Below are 24,575 nucleotides of genomic sequence, written 5' to 3'. Positions count from 1 at the left end.
GCAAATTAAACTTGAAAACTGTAAAAGTACTTTTAATCTTGAAAAAAAAACAACCTGTAATGTTTACTAAAAGTTTCCCACATTTTCACAAAGATATACGTACGACATTAAAAGTTATAGTATGGTTTCTTTCATGGTTACCGAGAGGTTAGTTACTAGGCCAGCAAAAAGGCAAAATCCATGTAAAAGAGAGTTAATGAATCAATTATCTTGAGTCCTTAACTTTCACAGCAAATGAGGTAGTTTTGTCCATTGGATATAGAAATTCAACTATTTTTACAACAACTATGACAATTTTTCAAAGTGAATGTATTTTCCTGGCTCAGTTCTTCTATATAAATTCAGGATTTTCTTTTTAGTTTAAGATGTTTGAGCCAAGAATATACAATTATCCTTTAGACTTTTTAAAATGTTATTACCTTTATTGATACCATTGTTTTTCTTAGATACATAAAATGCTTCTGTATTGCAAACATTTATAATAACACCAAAAACTAAACATTTAAACTACTACAAAGTTACATGGGTATAAAATCTTTAAGTGTGTATTAATGTACTTACTAGATTCATTTTATATAGTTTTATACATCAATATTTCTCACTTAATAAAAAATATATGAACATTTGTATCAAAATTGTACAGTGAAACATTCTAAATATTTTGTACTAAACCTTTGTATCATGAAAAAAACTTATACTAAAAGCACATAAAATGGCTTTGAAAATTAATATTAAAAATGGCACAATCTAATTAACTTTAGCATGCATTTAAAAAAAGTTACCCAATTTACAAAAGAAACATCACTGTTAATCTACTGTTACATAATAAAATACTAAATAAATAATATTTTCATTCTATTTCTTTTAGTTGACTTCCAACAAACTCTGAAGCATGATCTGCAGACTTAAACATCAAATTTTATATGAACATGATAAACATATTTACTAAAAGATTTCAGCTGACATTCTCTCTAGATGCTGATATAGGCTCAAACAATACAGACCTACTACAAGATTTTTCTTCATAACTATTTATCACATATTTCTACATGCTTGTTTGTTTGTTATTAAATACAAAGTTACACAATGGGTTATCTGTGTTCTGTCCATCATGGGTTACAAAACCCAATTTACAGCATTATAAGCTCTAAGACTAATTGCTGAACCACTGGGAGGCACCTACAGATCCAAATATTATTGGTTTCTATTTGCAGATGGAGATCTCTATTTGTATTTTTAAAGGATTACATCAAGAATATATATTGCACTATACTAGTTGTTCTCTATGTAGGAAGTAGTTTAATTACAATAAATGATGACAAAATTTATTAAATTACTAACCAATCCATGAGGGTAGCAAAATTTTCATATAAAGGTTATTTGAGGAGTGAAAATTATTAGGCTAAATTAACAGGTATAGAAATATTCAATTAATCAAACAAAATCAATTGAAACTGCATCCACAAACTTTCCCAAAAGGAAGTGAAACGTGTCGAATTGGAGTGTCAACTGAAATTAGAGGGTGACTTGGAAAAGGTACCAAACTGGAAATATATTTCTTTGTGTATGAAAAGACACCAAGAAATGGACATCTTTTATATATATATAAATGTGTTATATGTACTTAGATTATCTGAACATATTACAGCACTTTTTTTTCTTTTCAGAAGAGTGCCAAAGTGTAAACTGAAAGTTACTGTTGACTAAAGACTGAAAGACATACAATCTCAGACAACCTTTCTTGAAGAGGATATCAAAAGAAGAGAATAGCAGACGCACGACTTAGGCATCCACATACTTTCACTGATTATAATGAGAGGAGGGGGAGTATTTTTTTTACAAACTCCACATTTGCAAGAAGGTAAAATGCTACCACACCCTGCTATACACTAAAGGGCAGGAGAAATTGTAGCTGGAGAAGCTGGATTGCCCTGCCTATAAATGGTTAGTAGCTCCAGTATTAAATTACGATTATCACATGGGGCTAGACCAACATTGTACCACATGGATGGCCACTGCTATTTTTAAAAATATGCAACATATTTTAATTTTAATGTGTTTTGTTTATGGCTTAAAATTTATGGTTACGATATAATTCATAAGAGATTAGGATCTGTTGTTTTTAATATGGTCCTTCCTCACAATTTTGTTTACTTATTTGGCTTCATTTGGATGTAATTATTTAATGATTAGTTAGAGGTTTATCCAGTTGATTGTCAGGAATAGGAGAAGTCTTATACAATTATTGAATAGGATGCTCCAACTGATTTACCTTAATTCAGTATTACTAGAACTAAACTACAAGCAAGAGTAGAAACATGGAGGTACTGTGGTGAAATTGTTTAAGAATGGAGGGGTGAAGCACTCGAAAAAAAACAAGTGCTTGAACTAAGTCTTCTAAAGAGATAAAGTGTCCTTTGAAAATAAACATATGCTTTGACTAAGCTTTCTCATGAGCCAAGCTATAGACTTGTGGATGTGTTGTGATATATTAGTTGTGAATGCTAACAAAAGGCAAACATAGAACATACCTGTAAAGAACAACTGACATTGTATTAAACATTATGCATATATCAGTGAAAAGTGAGATAATATTTCTCATACAGTGCTTCAAATTAGACAGTAATGTAAGTCTAAACATGTGTTCACAGATGTAAATATATCAACATATGTAATCTGGTCAAAAAAAGTTTACTCAAAACAGATGACACAGGGTGAGAAATGTTACACACAGGTACCCATTCCCATAACCTTTTTACATCATCCGACATCCACCCCAGATCACTGGGCACCAATCACTAAAGAATGACAAGTTCACTCTAATTGCTGGACCTATCACCATGAAGTGTACCCAAATGAGTTTAGATGGATTATGCTGCAAATAAATTAAAAACTGGTATCTCTGGACTAAAAGTAAGGTTTCCCCTAACATCAAGTTGTTTAAGCCTGGAAATGTTTTTCAGAGAGTTCCAGGTTTTCTAACTGTTCCAATTCATCAAAGTTCCTGATTTACACAAGAAACAAAATGGTAGTTTATACGTACATGCAGAACTTGCACTACATTAACTCCATGTAAGTTTTAATTGCTACTTTTCTTTACCTGATAATATTGCCAAGAGGAACCATGATGTATAATGCAAAAGTGGTTAAAATTAGCTAAGTAATATAGAGAAGGTATTAAGGTAAGAAACATTATGGAACTAAAAAATGTTACTGAAAATATAAACCTTTATGTTAATCATTTTTGATGAAAGTATAATGCTTCATGTTAATAAACACCAATGCAGCATAAGGCTTCAACTGTACATGCTCATAAATGTTAATAAAGTGTATACCCTCTTATGTAGAACAGGACTCAGTGTCATTTATTCCTTGCTTTATTTGTAAATTTCCTCAAGTTGGTTGACTTGTGTACCCACTCAAAACTGTCTTAGGTTTTTAAATAAATCATTTGTAATTGGTGTCTTGTCATCCCAAACTGTGCTTGCTCATTCCCACAATAGAGCAGCATGTTACAACTAATCTGTAAAGACTGCAATAGTGTATATACAAGTCAAACAGGATGTTCCATAGAAACAACCAACACAGAAACTTTAGAAATAAACAGTAGCCTGAAAACAAATCTAGAAAAAGTTCTAAATAACCAAACAACTTAAGATCCTCCTTACCTCTTACACCACTTGTCTCGAGATAAAGGTCACAAAACATTTTAGTCTGTACTTGATGATGTCTTTACTGGTGAAACCATGGTTTTGAATGAATTATGTATTCTTGAAACATACAACTGCCTTGCTTTTCCTAATTTCTGTAAATTTACTGTTTTTGTAATTAAAAAGTTTTAAGTTTTCCTTCTGACTTCATATCAATCATATTAATAAAATAATGATACAAACTTTGGAGCTGCTGGATTATAACTCAAATAAGCTCATTATTCACAGAATATATTATCAATATTTTAACTGACTTAATTAGGTTACTTTAGGATAACATGTTGAATGTTGATATACAATATTACTAAAGTTTCTTCTTTCATGTGAAAATACTTGCTTTTATTACGTGTTTATAGAATGGACCTGTCATTTGAAACCAGAGGTAATCTGAATATTAATTTAAAAACAAACAATACAAATGAAAGTAAGAAAATTAACATCATGTCAAAATAATGCAATGGGTTAGACAGTCATGAACCTGAGATGTTTTGTTTTTATTTTGTAAGGGTAATGGTGCATACTAATCAGTTAATGAGCTTATCAATTAATTAATTAGCAAATACCACTAATCACTCAGTTTTACTCATAAATACAAGAAATCATGGTTTTTAATATATATTTTTTATATATATGTTTCAACAAAACTAACTACAACATAAGAATTTCTGAAAAAATAAACAATAATATGTTATATATACTTAACTAATATAAAATAACTGAAATGGCATTGTATTTGACAAAATACTGGTGACTAAGTCACAATTTATGCTTTGTAGACCAGTTTACTACATAATTATTTCTATAGAACATGTAATATCCTTCCACTTAGCTGCATCTCACAACCTTTTTCTTTACAATTTTATTCTGAATGTATGTCACTAAACTTAGCATGAAATGTACTTCATAATCCAAATTGTAATATTATATAGACTTTAATTTCTTAATTTCAAAATGAAATGTCTAATATGGCAATCTTCACATATGACATATCTGCACTCCAAATTGCCCATTTTAGAATCTCTTTCTTTTTACTTCTAAGAAAGTAATAAAATCTACTAAGTTTGGCACAAATAATGCATAGACATTAGAAAGTCTTACAGCTTTACTGATATACAACCAAGAGCTTTGCATTTTTGTATTAATGTTATCATAAAACATTGTGTAATGAAACAATAAATCATGGTGTGACCCATTATTCAATAGTTTTAGTTTAAATCTTAAACCCAGCACTTGTCATTCATATACTTATCAAACTTTGTCTTAAAATCACTTAATTTTACTGCTTCTACAACATCTGAAAACAACCCATTCCAAATGCAAACCCCTATTAGAAAAATAAAACTGTCTTAGCTGAAGATGACTCCTTTCAAACCAAAATTTATATTTGTGTCCCTTAGTCTTACTATTCTCACTGCTAAATATGAACAAAGTTAATGCATCAACACTATCAATTCCTTTACAACCTTAAGCCCTTCAATCACATCCCCTCCAACACTTTCTTTTTTCAAGAGAAAACATCACAATTTCAACCTTTCTTCATTTGACAACTCCTGCATCCCAGGTAACATTCTTGAAACCCTTTTCTGAACTTTTTCCAACAGTTCAACATTCTTTCTAAAGTAAGGAACTCAAGACTGCAAACAACACTTCAAATGTGGCCTAACCAGTGATCCATACAATGAAATTAACCTATTTAGACTTGTATTTAATATTTCTGTAGATACAACCTAAAATTCTATTTGCCCTACCACTAGCAATAGTATACTAGTTGAATGGCTTAAGAAACTGATCAACTATTACACCAAGATCCCTTTCTTTCATGATACTGTTAAGGTGATTCCCATCCAAATTACACTTATAATGGAAGTTATGATAACCTGCATGCATTATTTAGCATTTATTATAATTAAAACCCATTTGCCATTTATTTGCCCAACTTGCTAAATGATCTAAATTATTTTGTAAAGCAGCAGCATCCTCTTCACAGCTAGCAACATCTAAACCTAAATATCACCTGCAAATTTAAGTAATGTATCAAACATTCTTTATCATTAATGTAAATCAAAATGAGCAAAGATCCTAAAATTGAGCCCTGATATACCCTACTTTTAGTTTGACTACACTCCATTTGTAACAACCCTCTGCTTTCTTCCAGCCAATTTGTTAACTTATCCCTCACCTATACAGACACTTATTTCTCACAAGCCTTTTCTGTGGCACCTCATCAAATAATTTCTGAAAATCCATATAGTAAAAAACCACAGATAATGCAAAACCTAACAATCTAGCCACCTCATAACCATCAGATATGAGCCTTCCTTTATTATCCTTCAAGGGCCCTACCCCATCCTAACATTTTGTTTACCCTTACTGTATTTAAAGAAATATTTATTGTTAATTTTTACATCTTCAGGCATTTTTTCTCAAACACTCTTTTTAATGTCCTAATTTCCTGTTTCATCAACCTTATAATCTTCTAAGTCTCCCATCATACCTGCCAATTGAAATTTCTTAAGATTTATGATGCTTTTCTTTAATTTTATCTTTTAAATTGTTTGTATGCCAACCTGGTATTTTACTTTTCTTTTTATGAGGAACATGTTTACCTTGAATATTTAAAATTTTATCTTTAAACATTTTCTGCAGACGATCAGTGTTTCCAAGTAACTCAGTTGCATAATTTACAATACATAATTCTTGTTGCATCTCATCAAAGTTTCTTTCTTTGGGAATTTGTAATCAAAATCTCATTATCTTCATCTCCATATGCAGCAAAATATCAAATCTAATACAGCAATGATAACTTGCACTCACATGTTCCCTAATTCCTGTTTTCTCAATCATTTCTATGTTTGAAGTCAACAATAAATCTAAAACAGTATTGTTTCTTGTAGGTTCCTTGACGAACTGATGAAGAAATCCATCCTGAATAGTTTTTTTCCACATGGTTTGACTCTAGCATTTCCCAATCCATGTGCCTGAAATTAAAATCACCCATAATTATAACTTTTATTAACAGCTAAATTTTTAATCTCATTGTAAAGTTGCTCACTAATTTCATTAGTATCATCTGATGGTCTGTAACATATTTCCACTAAAAGCCTAATATAAATCGAAATGAACTCATTCCTCTTGCTGTTATCTTTGATATCCTCAACTTCAACAACATGTAACTCACATTTTACACATAAATCCATTCTTACCCCTCTATTTAGTACTCTATAACTATTAAACAGCCTTCCACCTTGTACTTCAAAGAAATTTGTCATCAAAATCTACAAGTAACCAAGTTTCATTTATTCCCATTACATGAGAATCCTCCATTCCTACCAGTGCTCTTAAAGTTGTCTGTTTTATTTTATACATTTTCTAGCATTAAAACAGTACAATTAAGCACACCCTCAAAAACATGTGTATTTCTATACTCATTTTCTATGCTAAACTTTTCTCTGCTTCTTATTCTTTCTGCAAAGTTTATCCTGACTATCAGCACTCTCTAGACCTAGTTTAAAACTTCCCTTACATATGAGTTAATAGCCTTAATAAACAAACCAAACCTACTCTATTTAACTGTAAACCATCTATTCCAAAAACCTTTTTTTTCTTCACTGAACTAACCTATTGTTCAGGGGAAATTACTGACACGTGGCCAAATAAAACTAGAACGTAAAACATGTCTAATAAAAAATACAGGTTTAGACTGTTAATAAAAGTATATTGTAACTTCACAGTCAACAGTGAAAAGGAAAGAACTGTGTTAATCAATTAAGTTCTTTTTTTTTTTCAGTTATTCTTGTCATTATACTCTGGAATCAAATATGTTGTTTGGTTAGAGAAGTCTATAAACAAGATATTTTTCAAATTCATTTATCAAGTTCCAGAGTTTATGCAAATACAATATGCAAACTTTTATTGAAAATAAGTAGTTTTATTCTTGTGAATCAACTGACCTTTCACAAACACTGATGCAGTAAATTCTTACATGAATGTTTAGTAGAAATATTTTATTAAAATATAACTTTTTGCATTTTTTATTCAGTAAAAGGCTGAGTAAATCTGGAATTATAGCAGTTGTTAATTCTCCATTTAGGACTAGGTTCATTTAAGTAGGGGTAATCCAGGGCAATTTATTACCTAGTATCCAAACACAGATCTTGTTGCAAACACTCACTATCACTTGCTATATGAAAATTAAAATGATGAAAATTTTGTATAATAAATTTACATTTAATCGAAATCTTGTTGCAAACACTCACTGTCACTTGCTATACAAAAATTAAAATGATGAAAGTTCTTCCAGATGAGAAGATGATGATCCTGACTGAGAAGTGCTGGGTTCCAAAAATGATGTTGTTTCATTTATTTGTCGTGAAATGGACTTTTGTGCAACTGAAAAGAAAGTATGGTATAAATCAAAACACAAAAATTTTCAGATTAGTCATTACTAACTTTTCATAAATTAATTACATTCCTAATAAAAGCAAAGTATAGTACATAAAACAGTTTCACTCTGACATGTTGGAGAATTTAGTTTACTTGTATTCCCCTAATAAAAGAAAACTTTTTTGCTCTTAACTTAGAAGAGACAGTAAACCAGAATTTACAATTCTGGAAAACCAATAACAGTCTGAAACCAGAAACACAACTATTTTAATTGAAAATATATAAATCATGAGGAATCTGATTACTGAACTAAGCATTATCAAATAAAAGATTTCTGACAACTTTTACATAATCTTCAAATGTAAAAGTTCCTACAACTTAGAAATATTTGTTGCTAAAGCTAACTGATGAAAAGTTTTTCAACATATATTTGAACCTCACTCAGTCATATCATCCACTTATTTATCTGTGACTGAAATTCAAAAGCAACCACTTTGCAAATCCATAGTAATAGACAGTATTAATTTGTGGTGCAAATCTGGTGTTGAAATTTAAAAAGGGTTGAATGAATCACGGTGTTTATTACTGTATAATAACTAGATTAAAAATACTGTATCTTATATACCTTAATCAAATGGCTGCAATATGCTTGTTACTTACTGATATAGAATAAGTTTAGTTTTCACTTCAAAAAAAACTAGAAATATGTGCTGTATTCCTAAACATCAGAAACCAGGTTATTATGCAAGAGAAATCTAATTAAAAACATTACAGGTGTGAAAAAATGCATGGCCAAAAAAGGATTCAGCATTCAACTTCAAACAATGAAATTAAAGTTGGTAACTATTTACAGCATTAATAAGCACTTTACAGCAAATATTCATTCATTAGTTAGCTGGGTCTCATTTTTTGTTAAACTTGGGACATGACGTTGGGTAAAACATGATTCAATTTTTTTTAAAATCAAATTTGAGCAGTTTTTGTTGAATAACTTTGAACATGCAGCTTATATTTACAGCAAATACGACTCCTAATTGTAGGTTAAAAAGATCTTTTAGTATACCAAATTTGAAAGAAAAAAAATCCATAAATGCATTATTTTCTATCAAATAAAGTTTCTGTACTTTTGATACGAAGAAAAAAAGAAGAAAAGCAACATTAGAGATTTTATACCTCAAGTATTTCTATATGGATTGCACTGAAATTTAGTATGTGAGGTAAGATTCCAGTATAGCACATCAACTGAAAATATGTGACAGTGTGGATAATCACAATCTGAGATACAGAACATGGAAATTCACTAAACTATCACTCCTGTTAGTAACACACAGTGTGCCTTAATAATGTAAAATATTTGGTGTCATAATCAGAGCTTGTTAAGTTTCTCAGTAAAAGGCATTCATGATTTTATTAATAATGAACTTACAGCTTAAAAAATTTGTAATTTACAAACACCGTGTAGAACATGAAATTTCATGATGAGATATATTTATATACACAACAATTTTTTTTATGAGCAATCATTTTCCACTAACATTTTTTCTCAAGAAACTACTCTCTCTCTTTTTTTTTATTATTATTATTATTAAGTCACTGCAATTTTCTTCAGATACAATTAAAAATATGTTTGGACAAAAACACATTTAAAGTGCAGGAAAATTGTAACTTCTGATACAGTAACTTACATCTCTCACAGATATAGCTAGAATTCCATACTGAATAGATGAAAAGACCAGAATACGGGAAACAAAGAATCATCTGTATAAATCATACAAACACCCAAAAAAAGGAGGGAAGGTCCCTGCAGTACAGGACCATACAATATCTGAATCTCAGTCACACAGAGGACACTACTGTGGGTGAGGGCAAAAAGGATGTGCCCCGAAGTTAAGTGTGTCTAGGGCATGTCAGAATGTACATGGTAAGTCAACTACAGTCCAAAACCCAGCCACTGAGAACCAACATCTATATTTGTGTAGGAGAGAGGGTCATATTGGCAGCATGTTAATTGCAATTCAAAACACAGCTGTCTAGAGGAAGTAGAAAAGAGAATCATACCATTTTCACCTCAAATTCAGCAGACCAGAGGGAAATATCATACGCACCAATCTGTGAACAAGATGTGTGATATCAAAGATATAAAATATTTGACCAATCTGGGATACTGACATAATCTGAATAATAAAGATGCCCCTGTACTGTAAAATATCCCACTCAAAAACCAATTAGACAGAAACCATTCCCAGCAGAGTATATGAAAATCTTCAAGAGACAGTGCAAGAGTAAAAACTGTAGTAACCATTTAACGACCATGGAAATTTCAATTTTTAAGTTATCTTGGCCTTACAGTGCAGATTTGAAAATTTGAATTATACCTGAACAGACACCACACATCACAAATTGGAATTCATAAAGAAAAAGAGGGGCATGTTCCTAAAAAATGAGTCACAGTCTCACTGATAAATGAAAATGGCAATAAGTAGAAGATGGCACCCAAACAAAGAAGAAATAGCTACCTGAAGCAGATAATAGGAGATACAAGTATGAGGTGTAGTCCCAGTGCTTGATTGAAGAAGCACCTCCAACATTTGAGGAGAGTGAGATTCAGGTAAAAGGGAAAATGCCTGATTAGAGTGAAGACACGAGGAATTAACTGTAGGAAAAAGGAGACCAGGAATAAGAAAAGACAATTGAATCAACAACAATCAAAAGCCTAAAGGAAGAAGGAAAACATCTCAAACAGAGAAGTGGTGCTAGGAAGTGAAACAGCAAGAAAGAAGCATTGAAGTCAATGAAGCAGTCCAAAGTATATATGGGACATAGGGGCCATCCAGGTTCAGTCAAGGAAACAAAAGCAAACAGAATGAAGATGTCACATGCCACCTAGATGGAGGGTAAAAAAAAAAATCAATACAGAACAACAAGAACAAAAAAAAATCAAGCTAAAGAAGCAAATAACACAGACCTGTGCCAGCCAGGAAGGAGCAATCAGAAAAACCTACTACAGAGTGGTAAAAAATGAACAAAATAACCCAGGAATAATGACAAATGGGATGAGAAATAAAGGTGTAAACAGATCTCAATCCTGTCCAAATACATCAGCAACCAAAGCAAGTGGATAAGGAATTAGAGATAAGAACATAAAGATCTGAAACAAGCTCAAAGCTTAAGGTACAAAACTGGTACCCAACCCCATATTGAGCAAACCTAAGACAGTACTACAAGGGATGAAAAACTGAAACATGGACATAAGAATACAAAACGTCGACCCTGGGTATCCTCAGTCCTGAAGAAATGACCACCATAATGTAATAAAACACAGCACAGAAAAAAAGGAAAGAACGAAGTGATTGAGGCAGGATAGATCAATCACATAACTCCAATCTGCATTAAGAATACACATGTAATAGAGAACTCTCAGTCATTGGACAGGAAAATAACAGAAATGTTCCAAAAGTGGAATGTGAATAAAGAATGCAATGGCTAAAGAAACAAACAGGCAACAAAAAAGGAAAACATAACATGTAGCAAAATAGATGCCCCAGTGTGTATTAAGATGAGCCTTAAAATTATTTTATAAAGTTCATTGTAATTTCCAGTCATAACCTTGAAGCCATAATGGAAATTGTCTTTGGCGATAACTCCCAAGGTGCTGGAGATATTTCATCTATCAAACAAAATACAAACACAGATAAAAAACTAATTAACAGTTATGGGTGCAGAATTGAGTACTTATACCTACAACATCTGAACTCCTACCTTTCACCATCTGCAGCCAGTTGTGAGAAGGCAGTAACCCTTGAAATTTCTACTAATATCTAAAGCGGAAATACAATAAAACCACCATAGGAACATATCCACTAAAAGTTTCTACTAACCTCCACCCTTAAAAGTTCTTATATTTCCTAAAACAGACAAATATAAATAAATAAATCCAAATAACTGTACTGTAACTTACTGTTTTTTCCTTCATATCTGTGTGTACAAGTTATATTACTTTTAATGAACAGGTATATAAACAAACACTGGGTATTCCAGCATGAATGAAGTTCTTTTCAAGTAGGACAGTTTTTTTTTTATGAACACTCATTCATGAAACTGGTTCCAAGTCCTAAATTACACACACGTGTGTGTGTACTTTTCATTACATAGATAATTTAATTGCAATAAATAACTAGACCTCTATAACAAGCTTAATATAACAAAAAAAAACTTAACAAAAATGCAATGACTTTTATATTCACGTCAATTATTTAGAGTTTATTTAATATTACATTAGTAATGGTAGTACAGTTGACTACTTTTGATAAGAGAAGGGGATTTGATTTTCCCATCTTGGTCGACCCATCTCCAATAACAAATGCACTAAAAAGCATCATTATATCACAACTAAGAATATTTTTTAACTGTTTGTAACAACAGCAGTTAGTTTATGAATGTTATATTATTCACAACTAAATTAGAAAATAATTTTCACACTGTTTATAAAAACGTATGAAAATATATTTAAAAAATAAAATTTTGAAAAGGAAAATACTTTGTTTTGTCAGTAGAGGTATTTAACTACCTTAAATAGTTAAAATAAAAATTAATTCAGTATAAATATAGCTAGGACTAGAAAGACTAACTTAGTAGCTGAGCTCATCTCAGCTGTTCCCTGTTACACTTGAATAATTTTACAAAAGAATAGGAAGGAACATGAACTACACAGACATTTTAAGGAAGGGAATATAGTTTGTTTTGAGATCATTTCAAGTAATATCTTAAATTTTATTCAATTCATTATCATATATTTTTAGAAAATAAAGTAAATTATAGTAAACTTATTATGATGTATTGTTTTTCTACTTTAGGCACTATTAGAACTTTCAAGAGTGGAGGTTGGAAGGAGCTTTTAATTGAGATATTTTCATGGTGGATTTTTTTTTCTACTTTTGATACTAACAGAACTTTTAAGGATGACCACCTTTCCACAACTGACTTCAGATTAGAAATTGTAGGTGTAAGCACCCAACTCTGCACCTCAATTGATTTTTCATGATTGCTAACTAGTTTTTCATCTGTCTTTGTATTTTATTTGATAGATGGGATATTCCCAATTCTTTAGGGAGCTATCACCACAAACAATCTTCATTATCAGTGGAAATTATTGTACAATGGACTTTATAAAATATTTTAAGGCTTATCTTATAATAAAGTTCATTGTTGTTTTATAGTGTTGATTTTAATTGCTTGTTAACAATTAATGTAATTAATATCATAATAGTTTCAAAGCTATTTCTTAAACTGTATATATACATACACTTATTTGTTCCACGTCAATGAGCCTTATTCCAAATGTGTGGGCCCCCAAACTAAAGATCTGATGAAGGTCAACTCATATAATGACCAATCTACCACTGTATTATAGTTGATAATTCCTCGATCAAGTACTGCCACCTGAATTCTGAGTAACTGTGCTGGAAGTAACTGATAATATTTTCAAAAGTGAAAAAATAAGCTTCAGTGAAAACCACAAAAGAAATGTGAAGAACATTAAAAGATAATTTATCCCTTAAAACTGCTAGAGTGAATTGGGAAGAAAATATTTCCACTTCATATGAAATGTCCAGAAACGAAATGTGGGAAGAGAGCACTAACAAAAATCTTCTTGGCAATAGCAATGCCAAATGAGTGACAGGTCAGTAGAATTGAAACAAGGGAGTTATGTCAGGAAGATGTGTTGTGTTCCTTTTGGTGGAGGGCTTACATGTGAGATACAGTTGAATCATGTTGACTGTGAGTTATGTAGGAGTTCAAGATTTGTATCATGCAAAAAAAAAAAGGTTTTCATACAGATGACTATAAAGGAACTAGAATTATTTATGTGAGAGAAGGTAATTTACCTTACTAGCAATTTTCTTTTCATTTTAACCTACTTATTTATAGGTGCTAAACCTGAATATATCTAGTTTTAGTTTGAATTTATTCGAAGAAGGATAAAGAAATTTACAACATTAAGAGAAATAAGAGAACAGGATTATGTCCTTCAGTAGCCCAGCAGTAAGTTTAAGGGTTTACACCTTCTTTACAATTCTGGTTTCAGTATTCACAGTGATCAAGGTTTTTCATGTAGCTTTGAGCTTAACAACAAACAAACAAATGCTACTCTCACAAATTCTTAATTGTTACTCATTTTTAGGCCTACTGATTTTAATGAAATTATTATTACTGTTTTTCAATGACAAAAAGTGATAATGATTTTTTCAGCATTTGAAAAGTAAACTCGCAATTTAAAATTATAGTTGACCATGAATTTAAATCACAATTTTTTTTGATATTTCAAGCACATAGAACTGAAGAAAGTGCATCTCACAAGCTGATATTTTGATAACTTTTTACTAAAATATTCTAAGTTCAATTAATAAAAGTTGTGATTAATCATGCAAAAAAAGATTTAAACCTTTTTGTTTACTCCATAAAAAATAAGTAAATTTAACTTTTTATAAGCTTTTTTAACTCAATAATTTTAATAACAGTAAGAGTAACATTCTATTATGATAATAATAATGTTTCCATATAAAGGACAACAGATTCAACATATTAAGAATTTAGTTTCATAGCTGAAGAGAATTTATCCACAAATCATGCATACAGTTAAACTGTTTTACAGACTGAAAAATTAGTTTTACTTTAAATATGCTATTTTTAGAAGCTGTTACATCAGGCCTTCTAGTGGGCCACCACAAAAATACAGGTTTTTTTTTTTTTTTTATAACAGCACAAAGCAATTTGTGGTTTCACAACCAAAATACAAAGTAAAACAGGCATAAATAATTTATGTCTGTTTATAAATGTGAAGAAAGATAGTCTAAAATTTTCACGAAGAAATAAATTATTTTACACGTGATGACAGAGCTTTTATCATATATGTTCTGATAATGAAACCTGAATTATTACATACATCAAGAACACTTCACAACTGTTATATTTCCATGAAACTGTATTAAATAATTATGATAATATTACTAGTACTACACTACTGAAGATACTGTAGCAAAATTTTCAGTGAAAAATACAGATTTAACTTCAAATTTATAAGTTTTAAAGATTTTCTCTCAACAAATATTAAAAAAATATTAAAAGGATAAGATTAAAAACACAGGTTTAGTAGATTTAAAAGTTCTCACTTGGAGAGCCCTTTCCACATAAATACATTCCAATAAAACTTCTGAATTTATCTTATAATGTTTAGCATCTTCTGAGAGAAAAAGCTATTCTAAAAGTGGTGGCAATTTCATTATAATCAGTAGGCATAAAAATGAGTAACAATAAAGAATTTATGAGAGTAGCATTTTGTTTGTTTGTTGTTAAGCTCAAAGCTACATGAAAAACCTTGATCACTGTGAATACTGAAACCAGAATTGTAAAGAAGGTGTAAACCCTTAAACTTACTGCTGGGCTACTGAAGGACATAATCATGTTCTCTTATTTCTCTTAATGTTGTAAATTTCTTTATCCTTCTTCAAATAAATTCAAACTAAAACTGGATATATTCAGGTTAGGTAACCTCAAGTTACAGAAGCATAGAAAAACCTTTTAACAATAACAGAAGTACAAAACTTTATACTGATTAAAATAATAATGTAATTATAACATACGTTGTCTTGAAAGAATATGATATAAAGGGGAACAAGTTATGATAACTATACTAACATGATCATTATGACTTCTGTATGAAAAATGCAGTATCATGTTTTAACTGACTAACCTTTTTTGGCTTCTATCCTATCTAGTATAAAGTGGAAGATACAGTGAAGTATGCAGGCTACTAAAGCTATTAATCCAGCTATTTGAAATGTTAAACCACCACCTAAATGATCAAAACCAATTCCTCCTAATAGGCTTCCAACAGCAAGACCTAAAAAATTCTTTTTATGAAATATTTGATGGCATAATGAACACAGAAAAATAAAGTTTTGAGAATCAGTTGCAAGTAATAAAATATTGCTATAAAGCCCTCATAATATGTGACAAAACACATTAATATTTACATCCTTTGCTTTTCATAACAACTAAATAATGATTTCTGCTATTTGTTAAGAACAAACTTAATTCCCATTATATAAACATTTTAGAATACTTGAACACATAATTTTAAAAACTACTTTAAAGTTTAACACATTCAATGCCATCTTTGAAATGAACACCTATGCAAGGAGTCAGAGATATTTTGTTTAATCAGGAGCATTTTAAAAATGAAAGCTAATTTCAGACAGAATATTTATGTTCAATAAACTAAAATATGTACCATGAGCAAAACTGGCACTGCAGATATTTTCTTTAGTGATACAGGACAAACATGTGCATCATCTATGTTTTAAATCCTCTTACTTTATGGGTATGTTTTTGAATATCCAAGAATAGTAATATATCTCATATTTTAATGATAATTTCTTATATATATATCAAATGAAAAACACCAAATAAAAAGAAAACATTCTGTTATACTATTCATTATTTACTGTTGGGCTTTTGTAAAACATGGCTTTGTACAAATATCTAGTTTTTTAGAACAATGTGTTTCACAATAACACATTATGTTTCTATCCTCTCTCCCTTCAAAAAATACTTGACAATGTGCTTGCACAGTCTTTCCCTGATCACTGTGTGGGAGTTTTGACGGTTTATGAAATACTTCTTTTGTTGACTTCCAGTAATCAGTACAAATAGGCCTACCAATGTAGAAGCTCCCATACAAATGAAAGGCGAACACATTATTTTTTTCTGAATAAATACAAAATATTGAGCATCATTATTTGAACAAATGAAAACAAAGTCCCATGTACCAGTGCACAATTTTCCTTTTGCATGGATAATGTGAAATCATTTGACCCTGTAAATCTATACCAGACACATATCTTGAATAATGCAACAGTCTTAGGTTTGCAAAGACTTCCTGTGTAATATGTATTTATTTCTAGGAGTTTACATGCCAGAAAATTACTGTTATAAAAACTGTCCATGTAAAAGACATGACCATGTTAATGTTCAGCCTGTAGTAATAATTCCATAACATGCAGAACATTTCTCCTATATAATCCAATATTTCACAGTATACATGAGCTTTTACAACCTAACCAGAGGGCTCTGTCAATGACTCCATGAAAAAATAATGTCAGCATATGCATTTGTTTCAACAATTAAAAGTTGTAACACTCCTCATCAGCAAATAGAGTATAAAAATAAATGTGGATTTGTTACCCAAGAATGTCAACTATTAAGCCTGGAGTTCTAGTAAACTGTTAACTTTTTTTTTGTTATAAATTGTTACTCCACATAGCCATGCCATAATCAGTAGGCCTGCTACCATAACATTACACTCTATATTTTCAAGTAATGATTAATTCAGTACGTTGAAAGAATATGATGCTTCATTGTCAGTGTCACTTTTTTTCAGTTGGAAAATAATCATTCTCACTTTCTGAGAAAAATGAATTCTCCAAATTGTCTAATAAACCCAATAATTCTTCATTATCAAAATGCCTGTGAGGCTTTGAATAAGCACTATTTTTAGCTATTTTATAAAAGTCAACCAGAAAATATATAAAATAAAATAATATACATTCAAGCAAAATTTCAACAAGAAATCCAGCTCTGGAAGCTAAATACCACATCCACCTGTCACATCTTCTCTTTAACAAATTGCCAGTACTTCCCTCTGACGTTTCATAGTATATCACTTTAAACAAACAGAGAGCACGAATTTTAATTTATCAAATGATGTATTACATTATGTTGTTTTCTGTGCAAAGAATTGTCTATTTCATCTCCAAGTTGAAACTGTTTTAAAGGTTCTAATCATACAATTAGAAAGTAATAAAAATTTGATATTTTTAAGATGTTTCCTTTGTATTTGTTATTATTCTGTATTTTAGGTCCATCATTCAATTAAACAAAAAATAATTTAGTGTAGCATTACCACAACTTATTATAAAAAGTAAGCTTAAGTTTCATCAACAGTCATTAGCAATAACAAAAAAAAGGAACAGTATAATATTTCTTGTTTTTCAAGTTATTTGTTACTATAAAAATAACTAAAAATGTAAAAATCATAAACTTGTTATGTTAGATGAAAAATGAAAAATAATAAAACTTCAACACAAAGTACGCGTGTGTGTCTGTGTGTGTTCAGCAGATCCTACATTTCATAATTCGATACAGTAATGCGAGCCAAGTGGCATTAAAGTTCCTTTCTTTTCCAAGCAGTAAAAAGTTAGGGAAGTTGTGAGTTTTATTATTTTTTAATGATTGTTTTTGAGAACCTGGGAAATTTGTGGAATGTTCTGGGAGCCAGGAGAATATATGCAAATATCTTGAAAACACTGAAAGTGCACAAATGTGCTCAAAGTAAGCAAAATTTCTTGACTGATTTTAAGTTGCATTCATTCTCAAATGAAAGATTTAAGGCAGAAAGAATGGGTTAGAAATGATGACAAGTAGCAATTGAGAAACTTGCCAGACATGGCAAAGCAGTTGTGTCATTTCTTGTTGATAGCAGCCTATCCCACAGTAGAAACGTGGTCAAGATTTCTACCATCTCAATTTGGTATGTCTAATACATGAAATTTAATAATAATCTTGAATTTACTGCTGCAGAAATCTATGTTCTATATCAAGAAGTAAGGAACATCCTAAAAAATATTGTTATTGCAAAATACTTCTCTAATTCTTAACTGAGTGCTTATTCTAACCCCAGAATAAACTGGAAGTTAAATGTCGTAAATCAGGAAGAAGGAAACTAAAACAGCAGTAATATCTTTAATCTCTACATAGTAGCTAGATATTTTATTATATTTTGGTTATAATTGCAAGTAGCTAAAATGTTGAACATTTACAATTTTTGGTGTTAGTTTTATTTAATACTTAATTATTTTTACAATAGTTACTGCAGTAATGACACAGGGTTTATTCTATAAATTTTTTTTTGATATATTAGAAAGTATATTATGAGTTTTGGCTTTTTGACTACCATGGTATTAAGTTTGGTCTGGATTGGTCAACGTATTTAAGAGGAGATGCATCAACAAAGAGAAGTTTTCCTTGATACTAGATAGTTACCCCACCTGTGCAGCTTATATGTATAGCACATATCTAACAAACACCTGTATTCAGCTCCACTAAAACTTGATAATCTATTTCAAATTACATTAGCTAGATCTTTTATAATGGGACATCCCACAGTCATGTGATGTTCACTTTATGTGTACTTCAGAGGGAAGAGTTATGAAAGACATCAACAAAACATGCACTTACAGTTACAATGTAAAAAGTTGAAACTAAAATTTGGAACTTTATTTCTGATCAATAATGCAGTTAGTCAGTGTAGAGTAGAAATGTGCATTATTCATTTGTATTTTAGGTTTTAAACCTTTTTTTTCATTGTACATTTATGATCTTGTTACAGCTAAGTGTTAAATGAAAGAAGAGAAAAATAGTTTTATCAGAAAAAAATGTTTATATTCATTTAGGAGGTTTTTACAAGTTACACAAATGAAATACAAAGACTAAGACAAAACTGCCTTTCATTCGTACTAACAGAGAGCTGGATATTTAACAGAAATATCTTTACTAAAAATATTTTATTAAAATACCTGTTCTTTTTGTTTGTTTACAAAAGACCTTTTATTTCTCTAAATGCTTGTAAAATTTTATGAAAATACATGTACTAAATTCAGAGTAACAGTATGTACAGCTTCACACAGAGGATCAGCACAGCTCTCAAAGTTGGACCAAGTCCAGCAACTTACTTACTTAGGTCAAATTCTAAATTGCTGAACAGAAATATCATACAAATATATTTTTTACTTTGGTAAAATAAGTACAAAGGGGCATTCAACTCACCTAGGCCTTCAAAACATCCTCCAAGTATTCCTTGCATTGTAGCCTCTGCACCAGGTGGAGCAGAAGTTTTAGCATACAAAGTCATAGCAGTATAAAAACTTCCAAATCCTGGTCCTTGAAGGAGCTCAAGTGGAAGTACATGCCAAGGATTTTTTATGAAGGAGTATAATATAAAACGAATGCAAAATGAAGCCAAAGAAAGAGTAAAAGTATGAATACAGCTTATTTTATTAATAATCCATTCTGAAAAAAAGAAGAATGGAAGTTCTCCTATGAAACACTGAATGGCTATAACAATTCCCATAAGAAGTGGGTCAGCACCTAAGTTTTCTAGATACCAAAATAAATAGGACCACAGCAAGCCCAATAAGCAACCAATAATAAAGACCACTATAACCACTCCAACTGTACGACCCTGTTTCAAAACACTTCCAAGTTCCCTCTTCATGTGCTTAGAGGGTTTGGGCTTACTGACTTTTGCAAAGAAAATAACAAGTATGTCACAAAAAAGCAGAACTGCCATGACAAAAAACCCTGGAGAATAATCTATAAAACTAGATTTTTTACTAAATATTCTAATCAGATATCCTGAAAGAACAGCAGCTATACCCCAACCTAATGTTCCCCACAACCTTTGTTTGCCATATTCATGCTCAGTTCCAACTAACATTTCATGACATGCAGTGTCTGCAAGTGATATAGTAACCCCTGAAGCTGTCCAACCAATTACAATAAAGATGAAAAATAACCAAAATTGTAAAGTTTGATAAACATTTTTTGTAACTAAACACTTTTCAGTATGCAAATTGCAATCTACGAAACAGCTCGCATTTTGGAGATAAGAACATGTAAAATATGATTCAAAAGGAAAATTAGATGCATTTGTATAAAATTCACTTTTTCTAATTAAAGAATTTATCTCAAAAATGCCCTGAGATTTTTCATTACAAAGATCAGTAGTAAAGTTATTAAGTTTTTCGATATTTTCTTTTGCACCTTGACTATCCAGATGCATAGAAGGAAAACATTTATTGCATGAACCACCACAAAATGACTCATTAGTTTCATCATATGAATATCCTGAAATACAAGACATGTTTCTGAAACTCAAGAACAACCCACTATCATTAGTGAAACATTCAAACTCTGCTAACACAGGTATCTTACTTCCAAGTGGAGTTGCTGCATAAGGAGTGAAATTTATTGCAAGATAAAAGATAATAGTTAAAACTATTGTTACTATCCAAATTAACCTAAGATTCTGAAAGTAGTCAACTAAACTCCCAACCAATGGTCTAAATATCATTACTAGTAGTGGAAGAATAGTGTAAATGAGTCCCAGTGCAGTAGATGAGATTCCTAATTGCTTGGCAAATACTGGTAGGAATGGAATCAACCCTGCTAAAGCTAGTGAAAAAAGACAACAAGAACAAATATTTATCAAAACACTAAACAATTTTTTTCATAAGTAGTTAATTTTAAACAATCATGATCTCACAATTAAAATTTATATCACAAAAACAAAAATTTTAAAATGCCTAAAAGTATTGAGGGTGATCTGCTTTGGTCACAATTTCATACATAAAACTAATTTTTCATTGTATTTTTTTTATTACAAAGTGGTAACATACATACTGGGTAACTGTACAAGATTAATTCAGTGATGTTAGATACATACTTTAACTGCAACATTTAAACAAAAATTTATAATTAAACACTGACTTCATATATTTATAGGAAACAGCCAACTACTTCTTTATAAAACAGAGAACATGAACTTATATGCATACTAGATTTTATATATATAAAAAAAATATTGGTATATTCTACAGTAACATACTTCTCTTGTATCAAAACATTCAGTGATTGTTTAAAATATAATCATATTTGTTTTTCATTTCAATTTTTGATCAGTGGGCACTTCATAACAATTTGGTATTTCTCAGCCAAGCAACTGTTTCTTTCACACACAATATTTCTTTATATTACATGCATTTAGAGAGAATATTCTTATGTAGAAACCATTATATCTTAAATATGTGTATAAATTTATTTTAATCATGTAACAGAAAACAAAATTACAATTTGTGCAAACTCCTCCCTCATGAACTAAAAAAAAGTTTTAGAATACTTTTTATATTGAATTTATATTATTAATGAATATTTCAAATATGCCACATTTCTATTTTATCACACATAAAAATCAATGATCATGATAACAAAAGTAATAATGAAACGTTAAATCATCCGATAAAGAAAATTAACTTCAAACAAATATTATACACACACACACACACATACATACATACATATAACTACTCTTCATAAAATGGTTTCCTATTATTTACAAAAATTACAAAAACAAATACATTGTAAGGGCTCACCTCCAAAAAATATAAAGTAGTGTAACTTGATTGGAAGAAGCATAGTATTGACCTTAAATTTATTTTCAAATACATTTTCATTCTTTTCTGGACTCATGTCTGTTAAAACCTGCATGAATGTGAAATAACAAACAATGTCACATACTTCAAGTTTTGTCACTCAAGTTGTTTAAAAGTTTACTAGTTAGGACTGTATTTATAGACTAAGATTAGCTAAATTAAGAGTAATGTCAGCCTTGGATACGAGATATGAATCTCCAGTTTATCCTGCAGTCAAGGCAAAATTCTTAAAGTCCTGTTAAGTAAGTAATATGCCCAAAATATTTGTTTTATGTAGCATTATTGATAGCCAAAATCAAACATTAAGTCATTCTTTCCTTATGTTAATAAAAAGAATATATCTGAACCAAATCTTATACAGCTTAAATCAACTGATCTGAAATTGCATAGGGTTATAAAAAGTTAAGACTCTTTAAACTTTATTTATCAGTTATTAAGTGAAGCATATATTTAAATTTTAACAAAAGGTGTGTAAATAACAACTATTTAAAAACTGAACATAAAATAACATAACTCATTACAGTGAAATAGCTTTTTTGTTTCATGTGAAGAAAATAAGACATAAAGTTACATGTATTTGAAAATGGATGAATATAAAAGGCTTATCCTTATATTAATGCTATAACAAATACAAATTCAACAGAAACCTTAATCTGAGGTTTTTTTTGTTTGTTTTTTTGCAGCCAGTAACAAGTTATTTCAGAATTACATAAAACAAGAAAAAGGCTGCCACATGTTACATTTTGTTAAACAGTAACTTGTATTTGAACCTTCAATACAAACATGAATGCAAAGCCATCTAGTGATAAACCCTTGTTGCACATAATAAAACACTTCAGTCTTTACATCACTAGGGAACTACTTAAGTCACAACACACAAAACATTTGATAGTTTTTGTACCCTTTCCTTGAATTTTCTTTATTCTATCTCTTTTAGCCATGGTCTTTAAGCTATGTTTTCTTGCAGAAATTACCTGTTAGACTGATAAATTTTGGTCTGTTTGAAAAATAAACTCATGTAAACATAAGTTTATTCAATAAAACAACACAAACAATGAAGCATGATAATGGTATTTATAATAGTGTACAAGGTATGAAATAATTAGGAAAATTTAGTGTATGATACAGTATTATGAGTTGAAACAAAGAAACTTTCAAAGGATGGTTGTTTGGCATTTACTGGTGCAAAGCAACTTGACTACATGTGCGACACAACCAGTAAAAAACATAAAAGTATAATTACTGTAAAAACAAATTAAGATAAAATGAAACAATGTTCAAAATTGGATAAAAGAATTAAATAGAATTAAAAAGACCAATAGCTTGTAGAAATTTAAAAACACAAGCAAGTTGGAGAATGTTACTATTGCCAGTGACACTGTTCAACTTCAGGAGTAATCCAGTAGAATAAGCACGTCTGAAATGGTGCTATGATCACATTACAGTAACACATGGGTAATTGTGCATTGAGTGTCACAAAGGCCACACATTGGTAGATTAGTCCCAGATAAAAAAACAATGAGTTAAAAATGCTGTGACCAATGCATAGCCTAGTTAGGACAACTCCTCCCTCCGATCCTTACAGAAACAAGACAGTCAAAGAATAACAGAAGATTTGATCTGGAAAAGCTCATTACAATATTACTTACTCCAAGTCAACTGCCAACTAGTATGAAGACATGCCCTGAATACAGAACCACAGTCCATATATGGGATAGGCATAGATTTAATGGGATCACAGTAGACAGATGTAGCTGTAGGGTCAGTAAGCTCTACCTGCAAATACCAACGTGGCCAGGTATCCAAAAAAAATGGATATAGACAGAAGATAAAGAAAAATAGGCCAGTCGTTTTTGAATATCTATGAGAACAGAGTGAAAACTAATACTAAATGACTCCAGGGCCAGTAGAGAGATAAGAGAGTCTGTGTATATAGTACAATCTGTGTACTGTATAACTTCTACATGATTCATGGCAAGAGAAATAGCATATAACTTGGCAATGAACACAAAAACCACCACATCACAACAAAGTATGGCAGAGCCCATAAAGTCACCTTCAAAACATATGCCAGAGACCCATAGTCCAGTTTGTAGTGAATGAGAGATTTGAAATTTCAAATTACTGGCAAGGTAAACAGTGAAACAGATTTGAA

At 30.5% G+C, this 24,575-nt stretch overlaps 1 protein-coding gene across 4 annotated transcripts in view; it reads right to left on the bottom strand.

The window, feature by feature from the left end:
* Positions 1 to 393: 393 nt before the first annotated feature.
* Positions 394 to 24,575, bottom strand: part of LOC143244333 (major facilitator superfamily domain-containing protein 6-like) — a 38,689-nt gene continuing 14,507 nt past the window's right edge. For 2 of the 4 annotated variants that reach the window (XM_076488799.1, XM_076488801.1), the window contains 5 exons: positions 22,361 to 22,469; positions 19,977 to 21,383; positions 15,844 to 15,993; positions 7,967 to 8,099; positions 394 to 6,688 (listed from right to left, as the gene is read on the bottom strand). In XM_076488799.1, coding sequence (XP_076344914.1) covers positions 7,987 to 8,099; positions 15,844 to 15,993; positions 19,977 to 21,383; positions 22,361 to 22,469 — 1,779 coding nt within the window. In that variant the 3' untranslated portion in view covers positions 394 to 6,688; positions 7,967 to 7,986. Of the gene's footprint in view, positions 6,689 to 7,935; positions 8,100 to 15,843; positions 15,994 to 19,976; positions 21,384 to 22,360; positions 22,470 to 24,575 lie in introns of all 4 variants that reach the window. The other 2 variants (XR_013025031.1, XR_013025030.1) reach the window with 2 other exon arrangements.

The sequence above is a fragment of the Tachypleus tridentatus genome, chromosome 2 (assembly GCF_004210375.1).
Source record: "Tachypleus tridentatus isolate NWPU-2018 chromosome 2, ASM421037v1, whole genome shotgun sequence".
NCBI lineage: Eukaryota > Metazoa > Arthropoda > Merostomata > Xiphosura > Limulidae > Tachypleus > Tachypleus tridentatus.
This window is presented reverse-complemented; position numbering and strand designations above follow the sequence as displayed.